The sequence below is a fragment of the Pelobates fuscus genome, chromosome 6, assembly GCF_036172605.1.
Source record: "Pelobates fuscus isolate aPelFus1 chromosome 6, aPelFus1.pri, whole genome shotgun sequence".
In the NCBI taxonomy this organism is placed as follows: Eukaryota; Metazoa; Chordata; class Amphibia; order Anura; family Pelobatidae; genus Pelobates; species Pelobates fuscus.
Genome location: NC_086322.1, coordinates 269,387,212 through 269,404,674, shown reverse-complemented (window position 1 = coordinate 269,404,674; position 17,463 = coordinate 269,387,212). Strand labels below are relative to the sequence as shown.

Here is a 17,463-nt window from a genome sequence, read left to right as displayed (position 1 = left end):
TACCCCCTTCTTACTCCCACTCTCTTCTTACCCCCATTCTTACTCTCCCCTCTTCTTACTCCCCCCTCCCCCTCTCCTTACTCCCCCTTCTTACTCTCCCCATCTTCTTACTCCCCCTCCCCCTCTTCTTACTCCCACCTCTTCTTACTCCTCCCTCTTCTTACTCCCCCCTCTTCTTACCCCCTCCCCCTCTTCTTACCCCCCTCCCCCCTCTTCTTACCCCCTCCCCCTCTTCTTACTCCCCCTTCCTCTTTTTACTCCCCCCTCCCCTCTTCTTACCCCCTTTACTCCCCCCCTCTCTTCTTAATCTCCCCTCTTCTTACCCCCTCCCCCCTCTTCTTACTCTCCCCTCCCCCTCTTCTTACTCCCCCCTTCCTCCTCTTCTTACTCCCCCCTCCCATCTTACCCCCTCTCTCTCTTCTTACCCCCTCCCTCTTCTTACCCCCCCTCCCTCTTCTTACCCCCCTCCCTCTCTCTTTTTACCCCCCTACTCCCCTCTCTTTTTACCCCCCTCCCTCTCTCTTTTTACCCCCCCCTCTCTCTTTTAACCCCCCCTCTCTCTTTTAACCTCCCCTCTCTCTTTTAACCTCCCCTCTCTCTTTTAACCTCCCCTCTCTCTTTTAACCTCCCCTCCCTCTCTCTTTTAACCCCTCCTCTCTCTTTTAACCCCCCCACCCTCTTTTAACCCCCCCTCCCTCTCTCTTTTAACCCCCCTCCCTCTTTTAAACCCCCCTCCCTCTTTTAAACCCCCTCCCTCTCTCTTTTAACCCATCTCTTTTAACAACCCCCCCCTCTCTTTTAACCCCCCCTCCCTCTCTCTTTTAACCCCCCCTCCCTCTCTCTTTTTACCCCCTCCCTCTTTTAAACCCCCTCCCTCTTTTAACCCCCCCTCCCTCTCTCTTTTAACCCCCCCTCCCTCTCTCTTTTAACCCCCCCTCCCTCTCTCTTTTAACCCCCCTCCCTCTCTCTTTTAACCCCCCTCCCTCTCTCTTTTTACCCCCCCCCCCTCCTCCCCTCCCTCCCTCTCTCTTTTTACCCCCTCCCCGAAGCGTGGCCGAGAGGCTCTGCGTCCGCGGTGCCGACCGGATTGATAGGAAGGTGCACACACACTGAGTGTGCACCTTCCTGTCAGTCCGGCCGGGTACAGGAAACAGAAACTCCTGTTCCGCGCGGAACAGGAGTTTCTGTTTCCTGTACCCGGCCGGACTGACAGGAAGGTGCACACTCAGTGTGTGTGCACCTTCCTATCACTCCGGCCGGCACCGCGGACGTAGAGCAGCTCGGCCACGCTACGGGGAGGGGAGGTGAGAAGCTGCAGCCGCCTGAGCGCTCTTAAGAGAGCGCTCAGGCGGCTGCAGCATTTAAAGGGGCGGCCGGGCCCCCTGATGGCGGGCCCCCCTCCCGGCCGGGCCCTCGGACCATGTCCGAAGTGCCCGACCGGTCAGTCCGCCCCTGTACGCCTGTGGTGTAGGGGATGTGTTACGTGTTATTGTAGAGGTTGTAATGTGTTTGTGTTCTTATGGAATGTAGTGTAGAGGGATGCCAGTTTGTGTAAGGGATGCATTGTATGAATCTGTGTTTGTATGTGTAAGGGATGCAAGGTGTGTCTCTGTGTATGTAATGTAATGGGTGCATTGAATGTGTGTAAGAGATACATTTAAGAGAAGCAATGTGTGTCTGCTTAAGGAATGCATTGTGCGCTTCTGTGTATGTGTTTGTGAGGTATGCATTGTGTGTGTGTAAGGGGATGCATTGTGTGTTTCTGTGTGTGTAAGGGAAGCATGGCGTGTTTTGGTGTGAGTGAAGGATGCATTGTATGTTTTGGTGTGTCTGTATGTGAGTAGGGATGCATTGTATGTTTCTGTGCATGTGTGTCTAGGCATGCATTGTGTGTTTTTGTGTATGTGTAAGGATGCATTGTGTATGTGTGTAGTGTGAAAGAGAGGGTTTGTGGGGTAGGATAGGGGCTGAGTGGGGAGCAGCTCTTTATTTTTATTATATTTAATTTGTTAATATTTTTTTGTACATTTTTTCTTTAGGTTTTGTGTCTTACACACCACTTTAGTGTATCTCTTACAAGAACATTGTGTTTCTCTTATCCCCCCTCTTTGTATGTCTCCTACATCCTCCAAACTCCTTTACATGTCTTACTCTCCCAAGCCCCTTTGTGTCTTACACTCCCAAGTCCCTGTGTGTCTTACTCTTCCCAGCTCCTTGGTGTGTCTCTTTCCCCCCTAGGCCCCTCTGTGTGTCTCTTTCACAAGCGACTCTGTGTGTCTCTCTCCTGAGCCTCTCTGTGTGTCTCTGTCTCCCTTACCAGCCCTTCTGTGCTTCTTTTCACGCATTCCTCAGCCTCTCTGTGTGTCTTACACTCCCCCCGTCCCTTAATTATCTATACCACTTCACCCGTCCCATAGTGGTCTGATCTCCACTTCTCCCCCTGTCCCTTAGAAGTCTCCCCTCCCCTCCTGTTCCTTAGGGTTCACCCCTCTCCTCCTGTTCCTTAGTGCTCTCCCCTCCCCTCCTGCCCCTTAGTGCTCTCCCATCCCCATCATTTCCTTAGTGGTCTCCCCCCCAATCTTTCCCTAAGTGGTCTCTCCTCCCCATCTTATCTTAGTGGTCTCCCTCCCATCTTTCCCTTAGGGGTCTCTCCTCCCCAACCCCTCCACCCATCTTACACTTAGTGGTCTCTCCTCCCCCTCCTCCCCATCTTTCCCTTAGTGGTGTACCCCCCCCCCCCCCAGTGTCCCTTAGTGCTGTCTCCCCCCCCCCAGTGTCCCTTAGTGCTGTCTCCCCCCCCAGTGTCCCTTAGTGCTGTCTCCCCTGTCCCAGTGTCCTTTAGTGCTGTCTCCCCTGCCCCCAGTGTCCCTTAGTCATGTCTCTTCCCTGCCCCCAGTGTCCCTTAGTGCTGTCTCTTCCCCTCCCCAGTACCCTTAGTGCTGTCTCTCCCTGCGTCCCTTAATGCTGCCCCCCCTTGTCCCTTAGTGCTGCCCCCCCCAGTGTCCCTTAGAGCTGTCTCCCCCCCAGTGTCCCTCATGCTCTTTCCCCCCAGTGTCCTTTGGTGCTGTCCCCCCCCCACCAGAGTTCCTTAGTGTCGTCTCCCCTCCCTTCCCTTCTGTGCCTCATACCTCTTTGTAGTGTGGCCGGGTGGCTACACTGAGCTGTGCGCTTCCCTCCTACCAGGTCACTAAAATTTGGCGCCCCCCAGGTGACTGCCTAAGTTGCCTATAGGACGTGCCGGCCCTGGTTTCAGGTGTGATGTGGCCCAATCAAATCACAACTAACACTACTGATAGTTCTTTGGCCCCATGTAACTTGCCCTATCGTGGTTTCTCTTCCTAGTACTTGTTTAGTGCGTTCATTGCTCCTGTCTGTTATTTCTGGTATTGACCTTGGCTAGTTCTTGACTCTGAGTATTTCTGTAACAGACAAGCATGCAATGCCACAAGAGCATTGGCAAGCGTTTCAATAGCATACATGGATATACATTTGCATGGCATATAAAGAAGTTGCACATTTTTTTATGATAATAATGCTAAACAGGCTAGGCAGTCATATCTTTTGTAAGAATACTAGGTATCAGGCTAGGTGCACATGTCTAAACTATTAACAATTGTGATACTAGTAGGCATGCAAGTAGAAGTAGACATGCAGAAAAGAAGTAAAGATATTGTATTAACAATGCTAGAGTATAGCTCAAGTGAGAGCCACTGTGGTCTAGGCTGCAATCACAATATCATACAACACTCTCAGGATAAATAATAAGCAAATATAACAAACAAAACATAAATGGCTAACCAATGGGGACATATTCATCATTGGCTAACCAATGGGGACAGTAAGGCAGTGTATTATATAGCATACAGATCAGCCAATTCCCAGGCTCGGCAGCAGCAGGGGATAAGCCGGTGGGTCCTCAGTGGTGACAGAGGCATGGTGGTGTGGCAAGACTCCCCAACAGCCCCAGGCTCGTTCGAAGGCCTGCATCTGTCCACGGACTCAGAGATTTGCAAGGCCCAAGTCCTTCCCAGTAAGGGAATAACAGAGGGATGGTGCTGTCTGTTGGCTTGGATTGCGTTTGTTCCTCTGTCTGTGTGGTCGATGCGGTGGGGTGAAACCCTTACCATGTTGTGATGCCTCTTTGGTACTGTAACATGGCAGTGTAATACAAAAGAAAATGCAAACATAGAAAAGGAAGGCCTGCGCTCAAACTCCCACTACTCATAGGCAGCAGCAAATGCTATAATCATCAGCTTCAATATATACAATATGACAAATTGGGACTGTTTGTATTGGGGCTGGTGTGTGCTATAGTCAGTGCTGCTGCTCAGGAGTAGAGGTCATGTGAAAAGAGGTCTTAATTTTGTGTAAAACAGGGAAGGACAAAATAACAAGATGGGCAGCAACCTTATAAGGGAATCCCTCAAATACCCTTAAAAAGTAATGGAGAAAAAAAGGGAATGAAAGGCTGCACCAGGGGAAATCAATATAAAAATAGCAATAGCAATAAGTCCAAAATATAAAAGAAAGTCTTATCTAGATAACGCTCCTATGGAAAATGGGGAGTCTGTGGGTGCTTGGTCCGAGAGAGAAAGGTCCTCGCTGTTCTCCTTCTTGAAATTCACTCGTATGTGAAAGATAAAACAGACACAAAAACAGGATAGTGCAATACGTCCCAAAGTAGAATAGATAAATAATTAAAAGCTGGTATAAAACTCACATTTGTAAGAGCTATAACTCGCTCTAGTGTAGAAGGCGTACAGCGGTACAATCCCCGCTTATGGGATATAGGGTGAATTTCTTCCGTCAGTGGTGTATTCCACGCTCAAAGATACAAGAGAGACAACCAATAGTGCTCACTGGATAAAATGGTGAATATAAAATAAGTATAAAATGATACTCACAAGAGAGGAGCAGACCGACTGCTCCTTGAAATTAGCGCTGGTGGTATTATCCCCACCTAAGGATTACTTGGAGTCCAGGGTATTAAAAATGCCAGGTAACAAAATAATATACAGTGTATAAAAATGCCAGGTAACAAAATAATATACAGTGTATAAAAAAATAAATGGCACAAATAAAAAGTGTCCAAATAATCTTTAATATAATAAAATACACAGTAAAATATCCCCCCAAAAATTCTCCTTTTTTTTTCTTAATTTTGTGTGCTTGTATTTACTTCTGTAATACGCAGCCATGTTACAGTGCTACCGCCCACCCCATGTGCTCACTCTTAAGGGTTAATAAGTGGGTATGTGTTTATAAAAATACCCCTCTCTGTCTCATTATAAATTTTTCCTTAAAGAAGCAAGTTGAAATGTTAGTGTAGGACTCACCTAAGAGGTTTGCTTTGACGTGGCAGGTGACCTTACACTTTAATGGCCATTGGAGTGATACTATAAATCCCCAGTTAATTAAATGTGCATAGGGATTTGGGATAGCACGCAAGTAACTTTTTATCGGCTCTTTTTTTTGTTTTGTTATTGCATGTATCGGGGATGATGTGCACTATAGTAATTGTTGCTGCATAGGAGTAGTGGGAGTTTGAGTGCAGGCTTAAGTTTGCATTTTTGTTCTTAATTATTTTTTGCCTACTATTAGACGAAATTCAGCAAAATGATGCACTTTCATTGTGAACACTAAATTACCCTCAATCTGCAGAGTCACTCATCTGGATTATTACCGAAGTGTGACTTAGCCTGAATTCAGAGGAAATTTTAGTAGCCAAACTGAAAGCATAGCTGGCTTTGAAAATGTTTCCGGTTTGGTTTGTTTGAACTTAACCATAATATGAATTTCCCCTTTGACTTTCAAGACAGTCCACACTTTAGTGAATGACTTTCAACGTTTATTTGTGCATGTCATACCTACTCCATGTGCCGAACGAATTCTCTTCCGATCCGGCTATCCCCATGCCGAACGCGATGAATGTCACGGCTTATATTTACCCTGATGACCTCTCCTCATTGCCCTGTTACTGTTAGCCCGAGAGTATGTTCCTATACCCTTGGTATTCCTGGTAACTGATTTGGCTTTGGTTAATCATTTATTCAGTATGCTGGTATCCTTGACCCTTGACTTTGTTATTCTTGTATATCCATCTCCAACCCTGACTTAGGTTTGTATCTGCTTATTTTCTATCGTATACCTCATATTTATGAATTATAATGTTTATATGTGAAGTCCGGCCACTTTAATGCCCGGTAATATGTCTTTACTATGTATAGGGTTTCTAGTCAGGGCGTCTGTCCTCGACAGTGCATTAGTATGACTGTTGATTGGAATACACTCACAAAGCTTCTTGAACCTCACCCAACTTATTTAAATTATAATTAATCTGAAAAAGGAGGAGACTTAAAAATACACTGGTTTATAAATACAGCCTAGATTAAAGTATCTGTCATTACATGACTGTGCATGACCTGTAACAAGCACCCCGGAAAACACAAAAAAACAGAGCAACCATGACAGGTGAGTCCATTGAATGCAATGCTGTGCAGTTCTAACATTTGGATAAAGTTACTATGGCAGGTGAATGCATTTAACGTAGTGCTGTGAAGTACCTGCTACAGGATCAAAGGAGGCATTATAGGAGATACTTTACTGGTGAATATTGTGTAGCTAGGAGCATGCGGAGACCACATGACCATCAGTTAAATAAAAATGTATTGCAGTAGAATTCCCAGGTGTATTAAGTCGATAATTTGGTACACAGTGAGGACAAGAGGAAAATATGCAATATTCTAGATCTAATGGGATGGATTAATGGAACAGACAAACAAAACAAACAAACAAACTTAAAGTACTTATAAAAGTATACATACATGTTTAATGTGGAACTGTCACTTCTTGTTCCTTCCTTTATGACTTTTCCTGCACTTCCTTTTTCCCTCCTAGATAAAAATCATCCAATAGATTTTTAATATAAACATATAGATATTGGTTTACTACTCTCTTTCTCGTGTAGTTGTGTTAACCTGTTGTGCAAAATTGTGGACAGCTTTTTTTTATAAATTAATCTAATTTTCTTCATGGATCTATCAGAGCTACTAAATTGTTAAATGCTGGCTGAGGGGTATGGGTACAGATGGCATATAAAGATGTCTAAAGCCTTAGCACAGGGGTAGGCGCATCTTCGACACTCCAGATGGTGTGGACTACATCTCCCATAATGCTTAGTTATTGTTTAATTGGTGGAGTTGTAGAAACATATTGAAATTTGGGATCTATAGATCTATTTATTCCATTGATTAATAAATAGAAGGAAACTCCATTAACTGCTTATATATTACCTTTTTTGATACACTTACAACTGGCTCTTTAAAAAAAAAAAATGAAATGTCTCAAAATATAGGATATTTTGATTATAAGTATTTAATATTAGTCAGTGGTGGAACTACCATGGTCACAGAGGTCGAAACTGCGACCGGACCCGTCACTCCAGGGGGCCCAGCTGTCCTGTTGAGCCCTACTGATTCCTGCATGCACCCAGTGGCAGAACTACATGGGCTGATGAGATTGGGAGGGTGACTGGGCCCGCTGTGTTCCGCCTCTTATGGAGGTCCAGGAGCTGGTTGGTTAGCCACCCTAGGGCCCTCCAGTAGAACTCCGGCTGTTCACCAAGGCAGAGTAGGGACCTGTGCCAAAATACAGTGTGTAAGGGCTGTAACCGGTGTGGAAGCTGTCATCTTCTTGATCTCCCTCGCGCGCCCTGCTGTGATGTCAGGAGCCGGGCTTAAGTCACCCCGGCCCGTCATCACTAAACAGTAGTGAGGGAGCAGTGAGGAAGATCAAGATGATTAAAGCTGTCAAAGGACGACAAGGAAAGGACCTACTGGATCCCAGGGAAAGGAGGGCAAACACCAGCTCTCCCAAAGGTAGGGAGGCTGAGTGGGCCTAAAAAAAAAAAACAACAAGCAAACTATAAATTGAATTAATTTGTGTGAGTGTGTGAGAGAATGTGAATGTGTGAGTGTATGTCAGTGAGATTATAATTGAGAGTGTCTGTCTGTCAATGTGTGTGAAATGAGTGAGTGTGTGTCAGCGAGAGTGTGTGTTTGTCAGGGAGATAAATCAACAGAAGTATATTTGTCAGTGTGTGTCAAATTAGTGAGTGTGTGTGTGTGTGTCAATGTGTGTGTCTGTCAGTGTGTGTCAAATCAGTGAGAGTGTGTCAAATCAGTTAAAGTGTGTGTCAAATAAGCGAGAGTGTGTGTTTGTCAGCGAGATTGTGTCTGTTGGTGTACGTGTATTTGAGAGCATGTGTCCGTCAATGGAAATGTGTATATCTGTCATTGAAAACGTGTGATGGTTAAACAGTGTGTGTGCCAATGGCAGCATGTCTTTCACAGTGTATCATTGTCAGTGGTGTATCCTGGTTTTGTGCTGCCCTAGGCAGGACAAAACTCAGGCGCCCCCCCTCCCCCCGCGACACCCCCACCCAACCTTTCCCCCCCGCCCCGCATTGTAAATACACACACACACACACACTCGCTAACAGAAGCACACACACACTAACAGACACACTCACACTCACTAACAGACAAACACACTCACTAGCAGACACAAACTAACATGCACACACACTCACAGGCAAACACACACTAACAGACACACACACTAACAGACACACACACACTTACAGACACAGACACACACACTAACAGACACACACACTGACACACACACACACTAACAGACACACTAACAGACACACACACACACACACACTAACAGACACAAACACTGACACACACACACTAACAGACACAGACACACACTAACAGACACACACACTAACAGACACAGATACACACTCACCCACCCACATTAACACATTTTTTTAAATTTATTTTTAACACATTTTTATTTTTTTAACACATTTTTTTAAATTTATTTTTAACACATTTTTTTTTATTTTTTTTTAACACGTTTTTTTTTAATTTTTGTTTAACACTTTTTTTTTAATTTATTTTTAACACATTTTTTTTTTATTTAACACCCCCCCTCCCCCCCCCCAGCCTCCTTACCTTTGGGAATGCTGGGGAGGGGGGGTGTCTCTTCCTCCCTGGTGGTCCAGTGGCTGCTGGGCGATCGGGTGGCACTGCCTGGTGGGCGGCCGGCCGGCGAGGGAGCACTAGCAGACAGCTCAGGGGAAGTGCTCCCTCGCCGGCCGGCCGCCCGCCAGGCAATGCCGCCCGATCGCCCAGCAGCCCGCCGGCATGTCTGTTAGCCGCAAGGCTAACAAGACATTTGCCTTGGGCATTTGGGGGCGGCTTTTTTTGCAAATGCCTTGTTTGCCTCGCGGCTAATACGCCCCTGATCATTGTGTATCAGTGAGAGTGAGAGTATCAGTGAGAGTGCAAGGGGTGGGGGAAAGAGGACGCTTCTTTGATTCTTGCACTAGGACTTTTTAAACTCCTATTTACATCCCTGATATCTGATATCAGTGTAAATTTGGTAGCACCACTTTAATTCTTGCCTTATTAGTTTACAACACATACTGTTAGCTTTCTTTTATTGACAATTACATTTCTGAAGTCACTACTTTATTTATTTACTTTTCTTGGATTGTATAATATCATTATCTCTGGCACTTTACAGAGATTAGTGATTTTACAAGAGTGTCAATAAAAGGAAACAATTCTACTGGTGGAATCAGGTTACACTCTAAGGAGTCGGTTGCAATCTTGAACAGAGCGGTTGATAAAACTTGGAGAATTGTAGCCCATGGAGCAGCGCAGCTAAGTGGAATGGGCCTTGACATGGTTAGGAGACAGGCATATGAGGTGTTAATGTGGGGGTTTGGCTATAGAAAGTGGGAGTGGGGTTTTAGATTATGGGAGTATATATAGCGGCCATTTTCGAACAAGGGCCATCTTAATTAATCCTCACTTACCTGTTTTGTCCCATCCTCCTTCCCTTTAAGTAGGTTTGGTCACGGCGGCGGGGGATGGATAAACAAGTTTGGGTGTAGGTTGTCTGTCCAGATGTAACATAGTTTAGTTCGCTAAGAAATGTTAGGTTTGGTTAGATTGTGGTTGGTTCGAGCTCGTCGGTAGCTCCGAACCTGGTGTGTGTAGGGTGTATCTTGGTATACCCCTACATGGTGGAACATGGTAAATCATGCCCTTGGTGGCAATGGTTTAAGTGGTTAGATGTTATTTATGTTAATATTTGAGAATAAATGCATTTTGGGTTCTCTCTCTATGTCAGATTAAAATACAGAGAAGCAGATTTTCTTGCCTATCCATCTGCAGATAACAGAAATGATATCATGAAACATTTAACTTTTTGACCATAATTTAGATTTTTTATGAAAAATCCGTGGGACTCTACATATCTCTTTATATGTGTATTAGCTGTGTTAATGTTCATATTAGCTAATCATGAATACTTTCTACTAGCTTGCATTCCTAACGAACTATAGTGCTTAAAAAGATAATCCTTAAACATCCTCCCAATAGGGGTAGATCCAGGTGGAGCTGGTTTGTGCTCCTCATGTAATGCCAGACATGCATATGCATAGTTTACATGTCTTTATATTTAATCATCTTCTGCTCTGAGTATGGAACAAAGGCTAAGTGTGCAGGATTTTTTTTTTTACTATTACTATTATACGGTAAAGGTTGGGGAAGACGGTAAACATATGATAGGGTGATGAGACAGTTATAGAAGAGGAGACGTGAAGCTATAATAGAGGGTATGAGTAGACGAAGGGGAATGTGGAGAGAAGGCACATTGCCCATTGGCAGTAATCTAGATCTGAAACATAGCAAGATAATTGAACTGCAGTTCATCATATAAAAGCCACAATTACTCTAAAATGCCCATGTATGTTGAGGTTATTCCTAGCCTTGTGCGTTCAGTTTTTAAATTAATTCTGATTTGTCTGAATCTTGATTGGTGAGCCATCCACATTCTGGAACTCTGAATCACAATATATCTGAATCATGGAACAAATGAAATGAGGAATGAACGAGAGGTGTTATTCCATCTGTGGTGCCAAAAAATTGATGGAAAAAAAGATGATTGATGATTAGGGAGCAGCAACTAAATATTTATTTTAGTCATCAAATGAGAAGTGACCGATAGAGAGGGAAACAAGGAGCAGTAATTAAAATCTATACATTTAATAAAAATATAATAAATAAATATATACTTATAGATTTTTTCTGTTCCTTCATTTTTTCTTTTTTTAATATATATTTCATTGGGTTTGTACACAAGGCATACGATATTTTGTTCAACTGGGGTTTGTAGAAGCATTGTAAAGGATAACATGCTTGGTATGGGTAGGTATATGCAAATAAGGAGTGCCATACAGTGCAATCTACAGCAAAGGAAAACATCGTGTGTGGTATCTCTGGTATTGCTGTGTTCATTGGTGTGGGGTAGGGAAGTAGCGGTGACACATTATGTATTTCTCCACTGGCAGAGAAGGAACTCAGCAGTCTTGTAAGTGTTCATGATCTATCAGAGATCCTGCAGATCTTCTTCACATTCAGTCCCCTGTATGACTGTGGGTGTCCTGCAGGGCCCGGGTTTGCTGTTGGCTTTGGCTCTATGGTCTTCGTATCCTTATGATGGTTGGCTGATAGCCCGAGGGTTTGGAGAAATGGCTGGGGATCACCTGGTGTCCTTCCCCCGAGGTACCACCAACGAGCCTCCTATATTCCATCAGTATTTGATGGATTGGTCTCGTAGCTGTTTGGCCACCGGAGACAGTTTCCTCTTTTCCTTGAAAATGTATGTCACTGTAAATCGAAATTGAGTGTCCCTCAGAAGGCACCGTGCCCATCTCTCCGGAGCGTTTTATTATTGCACTACGGATGGTTATGTCTCTAGTTACGACAATGACATCCCTAGGTGCTGTTTCTGGGGCTGTCGCTGACTTCCGTACTTGGAAGGTTGCCTTTATGTGGGGGGTTTCAGGGCTGTCTGTATGCCCATAGAGGTTATTATCTTCCGCATGGTTAGGAGCAGGACATCATCTCCTACCCTCTCTTGGACCCCTCTCAAGTGGACATTTCGGCGGCGGTGTCTGGACTCCAGAGTAAGCACTGTTTGCTGTAGCAGGTGGACCTGGTTCGTGAGTCCCTCCAGCTGGTTTTTAGTTTGGCTATGTTGCTGGTCTCGTAAGGCCTTCCTATCCTCTACCTCCTGTACCCTCTTGCGGTTGTCACTTCGGTCTGAGTCTGCTGTATGTCAGCCTTCCATATCCTCCACATGGCAGTGAGTAGTCATTTAATATCTCCCTTTGTGGAGGGGGAAGAGTCTTCCTCTGACTCTGAAGCCAAAGATTCTCCGCCCAGGTCTGGTGAGGCAGGGGATTCCCTCTCTGTCAGAAATTCGGGTAAGTAAAAACATTTGTCTCCTTCAGCAATTCCGACCATTGGCATTCGGTTTAGTTCGGCACTTCGGAACTGCCAAATGAAATTCATTTTGAACATTTGGCATTCGGGTATGCGGCATTCGGTCATTCATTTCGGGAATTCCGCCATTCGGAATGTCGTTCATTTTGAAAAATAAACATTTGTGTTTTTTTTTCTTAAACAGCAATGTTTTACATTGCATAGTTGTATAACCAGCAGCGACAAGACGGCTACCAGTTTCCTCAGTCACTTTGCTTGAGGGGAGAATGTGAGGAGGACGTGGATGATCTATTATGGTTTCTTTTGTTTTATTAAATGTTTATTTAAATTCAATCACAGAAAACTAAAAAAACAAAATTAATCACTGTAGCAAAGTCACAGTGCAGCAGAGAGACACACTGGCAATCAGGCTATCTGGCTTGCACAGCCACACGCTCTCTCACCTCCCCTCCTCTTCAAAAAAAGAAAAAAATTCAGAAGAAAAAAAAAGGCAATACTCCCTCTCTCTCTCTCTCTCCCTCTCTCTCTCTCTCTCTCTCTCTCTCTCCCCCTGGAACACACTCTTATTAGTCTCTTGTGCTATCACAACTAGTCTGGTCACATGAATGCAAGCCAACACCCTTACAGCCTGATTTATAAACTAGCCCTCAATGACTCTGTGTGCCTTCATTGGCCAAGTGTCAGTGATAAAATCACCATTAATTGGCTGTCCTCTAACATCAATCACACAAATGTGCTAATTTCATTGGACAGGGAATAGTGAAACCGGATTGGGCAAGCAAGCATTACATTGCACAAAAGGAATTAGCCTATTAGTCAAGATTCCTGTCATCATTCACATAGTTTTCCCTCCTTCTCTCCTGCTTTGCCACTTTTCGGAAATCCGAATAATTTCAGAGCTTCCGAACTACCGAACTTCGTCACTTCAGAACTTTGGCGCTTTGGAACCTCAGCACTTTGGACATTCATAAGCATTCAAATGTCCGAATGGCATGAAATTCATCCAAATGTACATTCGGAACGAAACTAATTGCACATGTCTAGTGAGAGGTGCTGTGTGTGTGTGTGTGTGTGTGTGCGGGGCTGCTGTGTGTGTGTGTGAGGGGTGAGTGGTGTGAGTGTGTTGCAGAGTGTGAGAGGTGTATGGAGCAAATGTTTTTTTTAAATAATAAATGTAACATACATTAATGAAATTTCGATGTCCTCCCAAATCTTTCTTCTTACCTTTTGTGATGGAGGGGAGACACTGCCCTGGTGGTATGGTGGTGATGTTCTATAGCATGCAGCTCCTCTGGCTGCAGACTAGCTTCACTCCTCCCGATCAGAGCTCTGTTTGGAGCGGGGCAATGTGCAGCAACATTCCACACATCATGCTCGTGGGAGAAGCGATCTCCTCCCAGGTCCTTCCCTTCCTCCCTATCATGTAGCCTCTGGGTCCTCCCGCTAATGAAGGGTCTTTGGGCCGGTGAGGGAGAGAAGGCCCACTGCAAGAAAGCTGTGCCAGCTCTCCATTGGCCGGCAGGGGAGATCAAAGGATTTCCCCTGTCGGCCGGGCATGCTGGGCATTGTGCTGGGGCCCCCATACTTGTGGGGCCCTCGGGCAACTGCCCAGTGTGCACATGGAAAAAGACAGCCCTGCAGACAAATATTCTTCTAACAATGAAAAAAACGAGGTCATCATGTACTTGCATCTTTAATCAGTAACCATGGCATTTTATTCTAGGTTACATAGTTACATAGTTACATAGTTGAAAAGAGACTTGCATCCATCAAGTTCCGCCTTTCTCACATATGTTTTTGCTGTTGTTAATTTATAAAGGTGTTGAATGGAGTATGCATACCTCTCAACTGTCCCTGTCTAGGAGGTACAGTCCTGTTTTTTGGGCCCAAAATCCCCTTTCCTCTTTTTTTATCCTAATATCCCTCTTTTCCAGGAGCATCAAATTGTTGTTGTGTCTCAGAGTATAACAGAGTTCCACAGAAATAACTCTTACATCTTTAAACTACAATAAATGTGTTTAGAAATCGATCTGTGTAAAAAAGATACATTGTTCAAATAACATTTTAGTTGCATAAATTGTTATTACCGTAATAAGTCAACTAAAATACCTTGGAACAGCCCCAACTCCTAAAATGTAATTGTCTATTTCTGCCCATTTTAAATGCTGGGACGTATAGTATTGAGAAAGGTCAAACAGGAATGAAGCCAGCTAAAGATGAAGTCATTCACTGATCATCCACAATCCCTATCGTGCTTCCAAAAACAGCATGGCTAACACAAGACCTCTGAAGGCATTCATGTGGTATCTGGCACCAAGACATTAGCAGCAGATCCTTTAAGTCCTGAAAGTTGTGAGACGAGGCCTCTGGGATTTTTTTTCCAGCATATCCCACAGTTGCTCATTCAGATTGAGATCTTATGAATTTGGAGGCCCAGGAATAATTTTGAACTCTTTGTCATGTTCCTCCAACCATTCATGAACATTGTTTGCAATGTGGCAGGTGACCTATCCTGCTAAAAGAGGCCACTGTCATCAGGGAACACCATTGCCATACATGAGTGGACGCAGTGGTGTATTCTGGTTTTGTGCTGCCCTAGGCAGGACAAAATCAGGCGCCCCCCTCCCACCCCCCCGCGCCACCCCACCCAACCCTTCCCCCCGCCCCGCATTCTAAATACACACACACACACATTCACTGACAGATACACACACACTAACAGACACACTCACACTCAGTAACAGACACACTAACAGACACACACTCACTCACTAGCAGACACACACACTCACAGGCAAACACACACAGTCAGACACACAGTCAGACACACACACAGACTAACAGACACTCTCACAGACACAGACACTCTCACAGACACAGACACTCTCACAGTCACAGACACTCTCACAGACACAGACACTCTCACAGACACACACACAGAGACACTCTCAGTCACAGTCACTCTCACAGACACAGACACTCTCACAGACACTCTCACAGACACTCTCACACTCACTCTCACAGACTCACTCTCACACTCACAGACTCACTCTCACACTCACCCACATTAAAAAAATTTTTTAATTTATTTAAACACCCCCCCAGCCTCCTTACCTTTGGGAATGCTGGGGGGGGGGTGTCTCTGCAGAGGTGTGTTTCCCTGGTGGTCCAGTGGCTGCTGGGCGGCGCGGCCGGCGAGGGAGCACTTCCTCTGAGCTCTCTGCTCAGCTCCCTCGCGCGCCGCCCGCAGAGTGAGGCTGGGAGCCGGAATATGACGTCATATTCCAGCTCCGCCTTCCAGCCTCACTCTGCGGGCGGCGCGCGAGGGAGCTGAGCAGAGAGCTCAGAGGAAGTGCTCCCTCGCCGGCCGCGCCGCCCAGCAGCCACTGGACCACCAGGGAAACACACCTCTGGAAGTGCTCCCTCGCCGCCCGACCGCCCAGCATGTCAGTTAGCCGCGAGGCTAACAAGGCATTTGCCCTGGGCATTTGGGGGCGGCGTTTTTTGCCGCCCCCTGGAAAATGCCGCCCAAGGCAAATGCCTTGTTTGCCTCGCGGCTAATACGCCCCTGAGTGGACGTGGTCTTGAACAAAATGTAGGTAGGTGGTACGTGTCAAAGTAACATCTGAATGAATGCCATGACCCAAGGTTTCCCAGCACAACATTGCCCAGAGCATAACACTGCCTCTGCCAGCCTACTTTCTCCCCATAGTACATCGTGCTGCCATCTCTTCCCCAGATGAACAACGCATATGCACCTGGTCATCCACCTGATCTAAAAGAAAACATGATTTATCAAACCATGTATCTTTCTTCCACTGCTCCATGGTCCACATCTGACACACATTTCCCCATTAAAAGCTGCTTAATCTATCTCACCCCCTAATAGATACCATTGTAACAATTGAATCAATGTTATTCACTTCACCTGTCAATAGTTTCAATGTTGTGGCTGATCTGTGTATATCATGAGATTTATAGTTCAGATGATGATAATGAGCAAGTGTTGGAAGTGGTGGAGGACATAAAACAGAAAGAATTAGGTAGCAAGATGTGGGTGAGGGGGAGAGAGCGGGATAGAAGTAAAAATAGGATGACAGAAATGCATTGTAAAACATTTTGCTTTGTTTCTGAGTCTATTGGATGTAAGAGGAAAAGTGATCTGTCATATTAATAATGATAATAATAATAATAATAGTTATAATATTTGTATGAATGTGTTAATACATTCCAAGGTCCAAATATTGAGACAATAAAGCATCAGTATTCATTCTGAATCACAGGCTAATGCTACATAAACTCATAAATTGAACATTAAAGAAAACATAAATGTGTGAAAACGAATTAAGAATTAATAACATGCAACTTAATTAAAAGGACAATTAGGACTTGAAAAATGAGCATTTACATTGTTTAAAAACATGACTGGGTCTTTGATATTTTCAAGTATGGAAAGTGATATTGAGGATCCTCACTTAAGAAAAAAAAAACAGTAGTCTTCTTTACAGATATTTAGGATTCCCAAAAGGAAAAGGAGGTCCACACTTTTTTTTTTGTTTTGTATATTTATTAAACAACAGCAAATTATTAACTATGTGCATCTATTATCACTGATAAAAAGTTTCAACCAAAATTGATGAAAATCCCAAATGTTTATAAAACAAATATGTGGAATAGAGGAAGATTGTACAATATTAAGCATAAATATGTTATTCTTGAATGATTATTTAGTAGATACTCTATCATGTTGTTCCATGTTCATTTTCTACGGACCCTTTTAAGTGAGTGATTACATAAGTTGAGATGTAGTTAATAAAGCTGGGAGTTTTGCCAGACAGGGCAGATCTATTGAACTTTCCTTGCCCTGTCAAGCTTATTACATGTTATTATTAATATGTTTGAACCTGTTATTGATGTTTCTGTCTGTAGACAATATCTCAATTCTCTCTCATGATACACACAATACAATATAATATTTCATTAGGCTTAAAAACTTACCTTTTTACAAGCTGCAGTACTGACAGCTAATGAAGATCCTCACCAGATGCGCAACTATTAAACCCTGGGCCCCAGTGCGAAAATTGCCCTG

General features: G+C 44.4%; 1 protein-coding gene across 1 annotated transcript in view; it reads left to right on the top strand.

Moving 5' to 3' along the window:
* Positions 1-6,421: 6,421 nt before the first annotated feature.
* LOC134565812 (protein-glutamine gamma-glutamyltransferase E-like) overlaps positions 6,422-17,463 on the top strand; it is a 66,647-nt gene continuing 55,605 nt past the window's right edge. Inside the window, exon 1 of the mRNA XM_063425468.1 lies at positions 6,422-6,471. Within this exon, the coding sequence (XP_063281538.1) occupies positions 6,465-6,471 (7 nt within the window). The 5' untranslated portion in view covers positions 6,422-6,464. The remainder of the gene's footprint in view (positions 6,472-17,463) is intronic.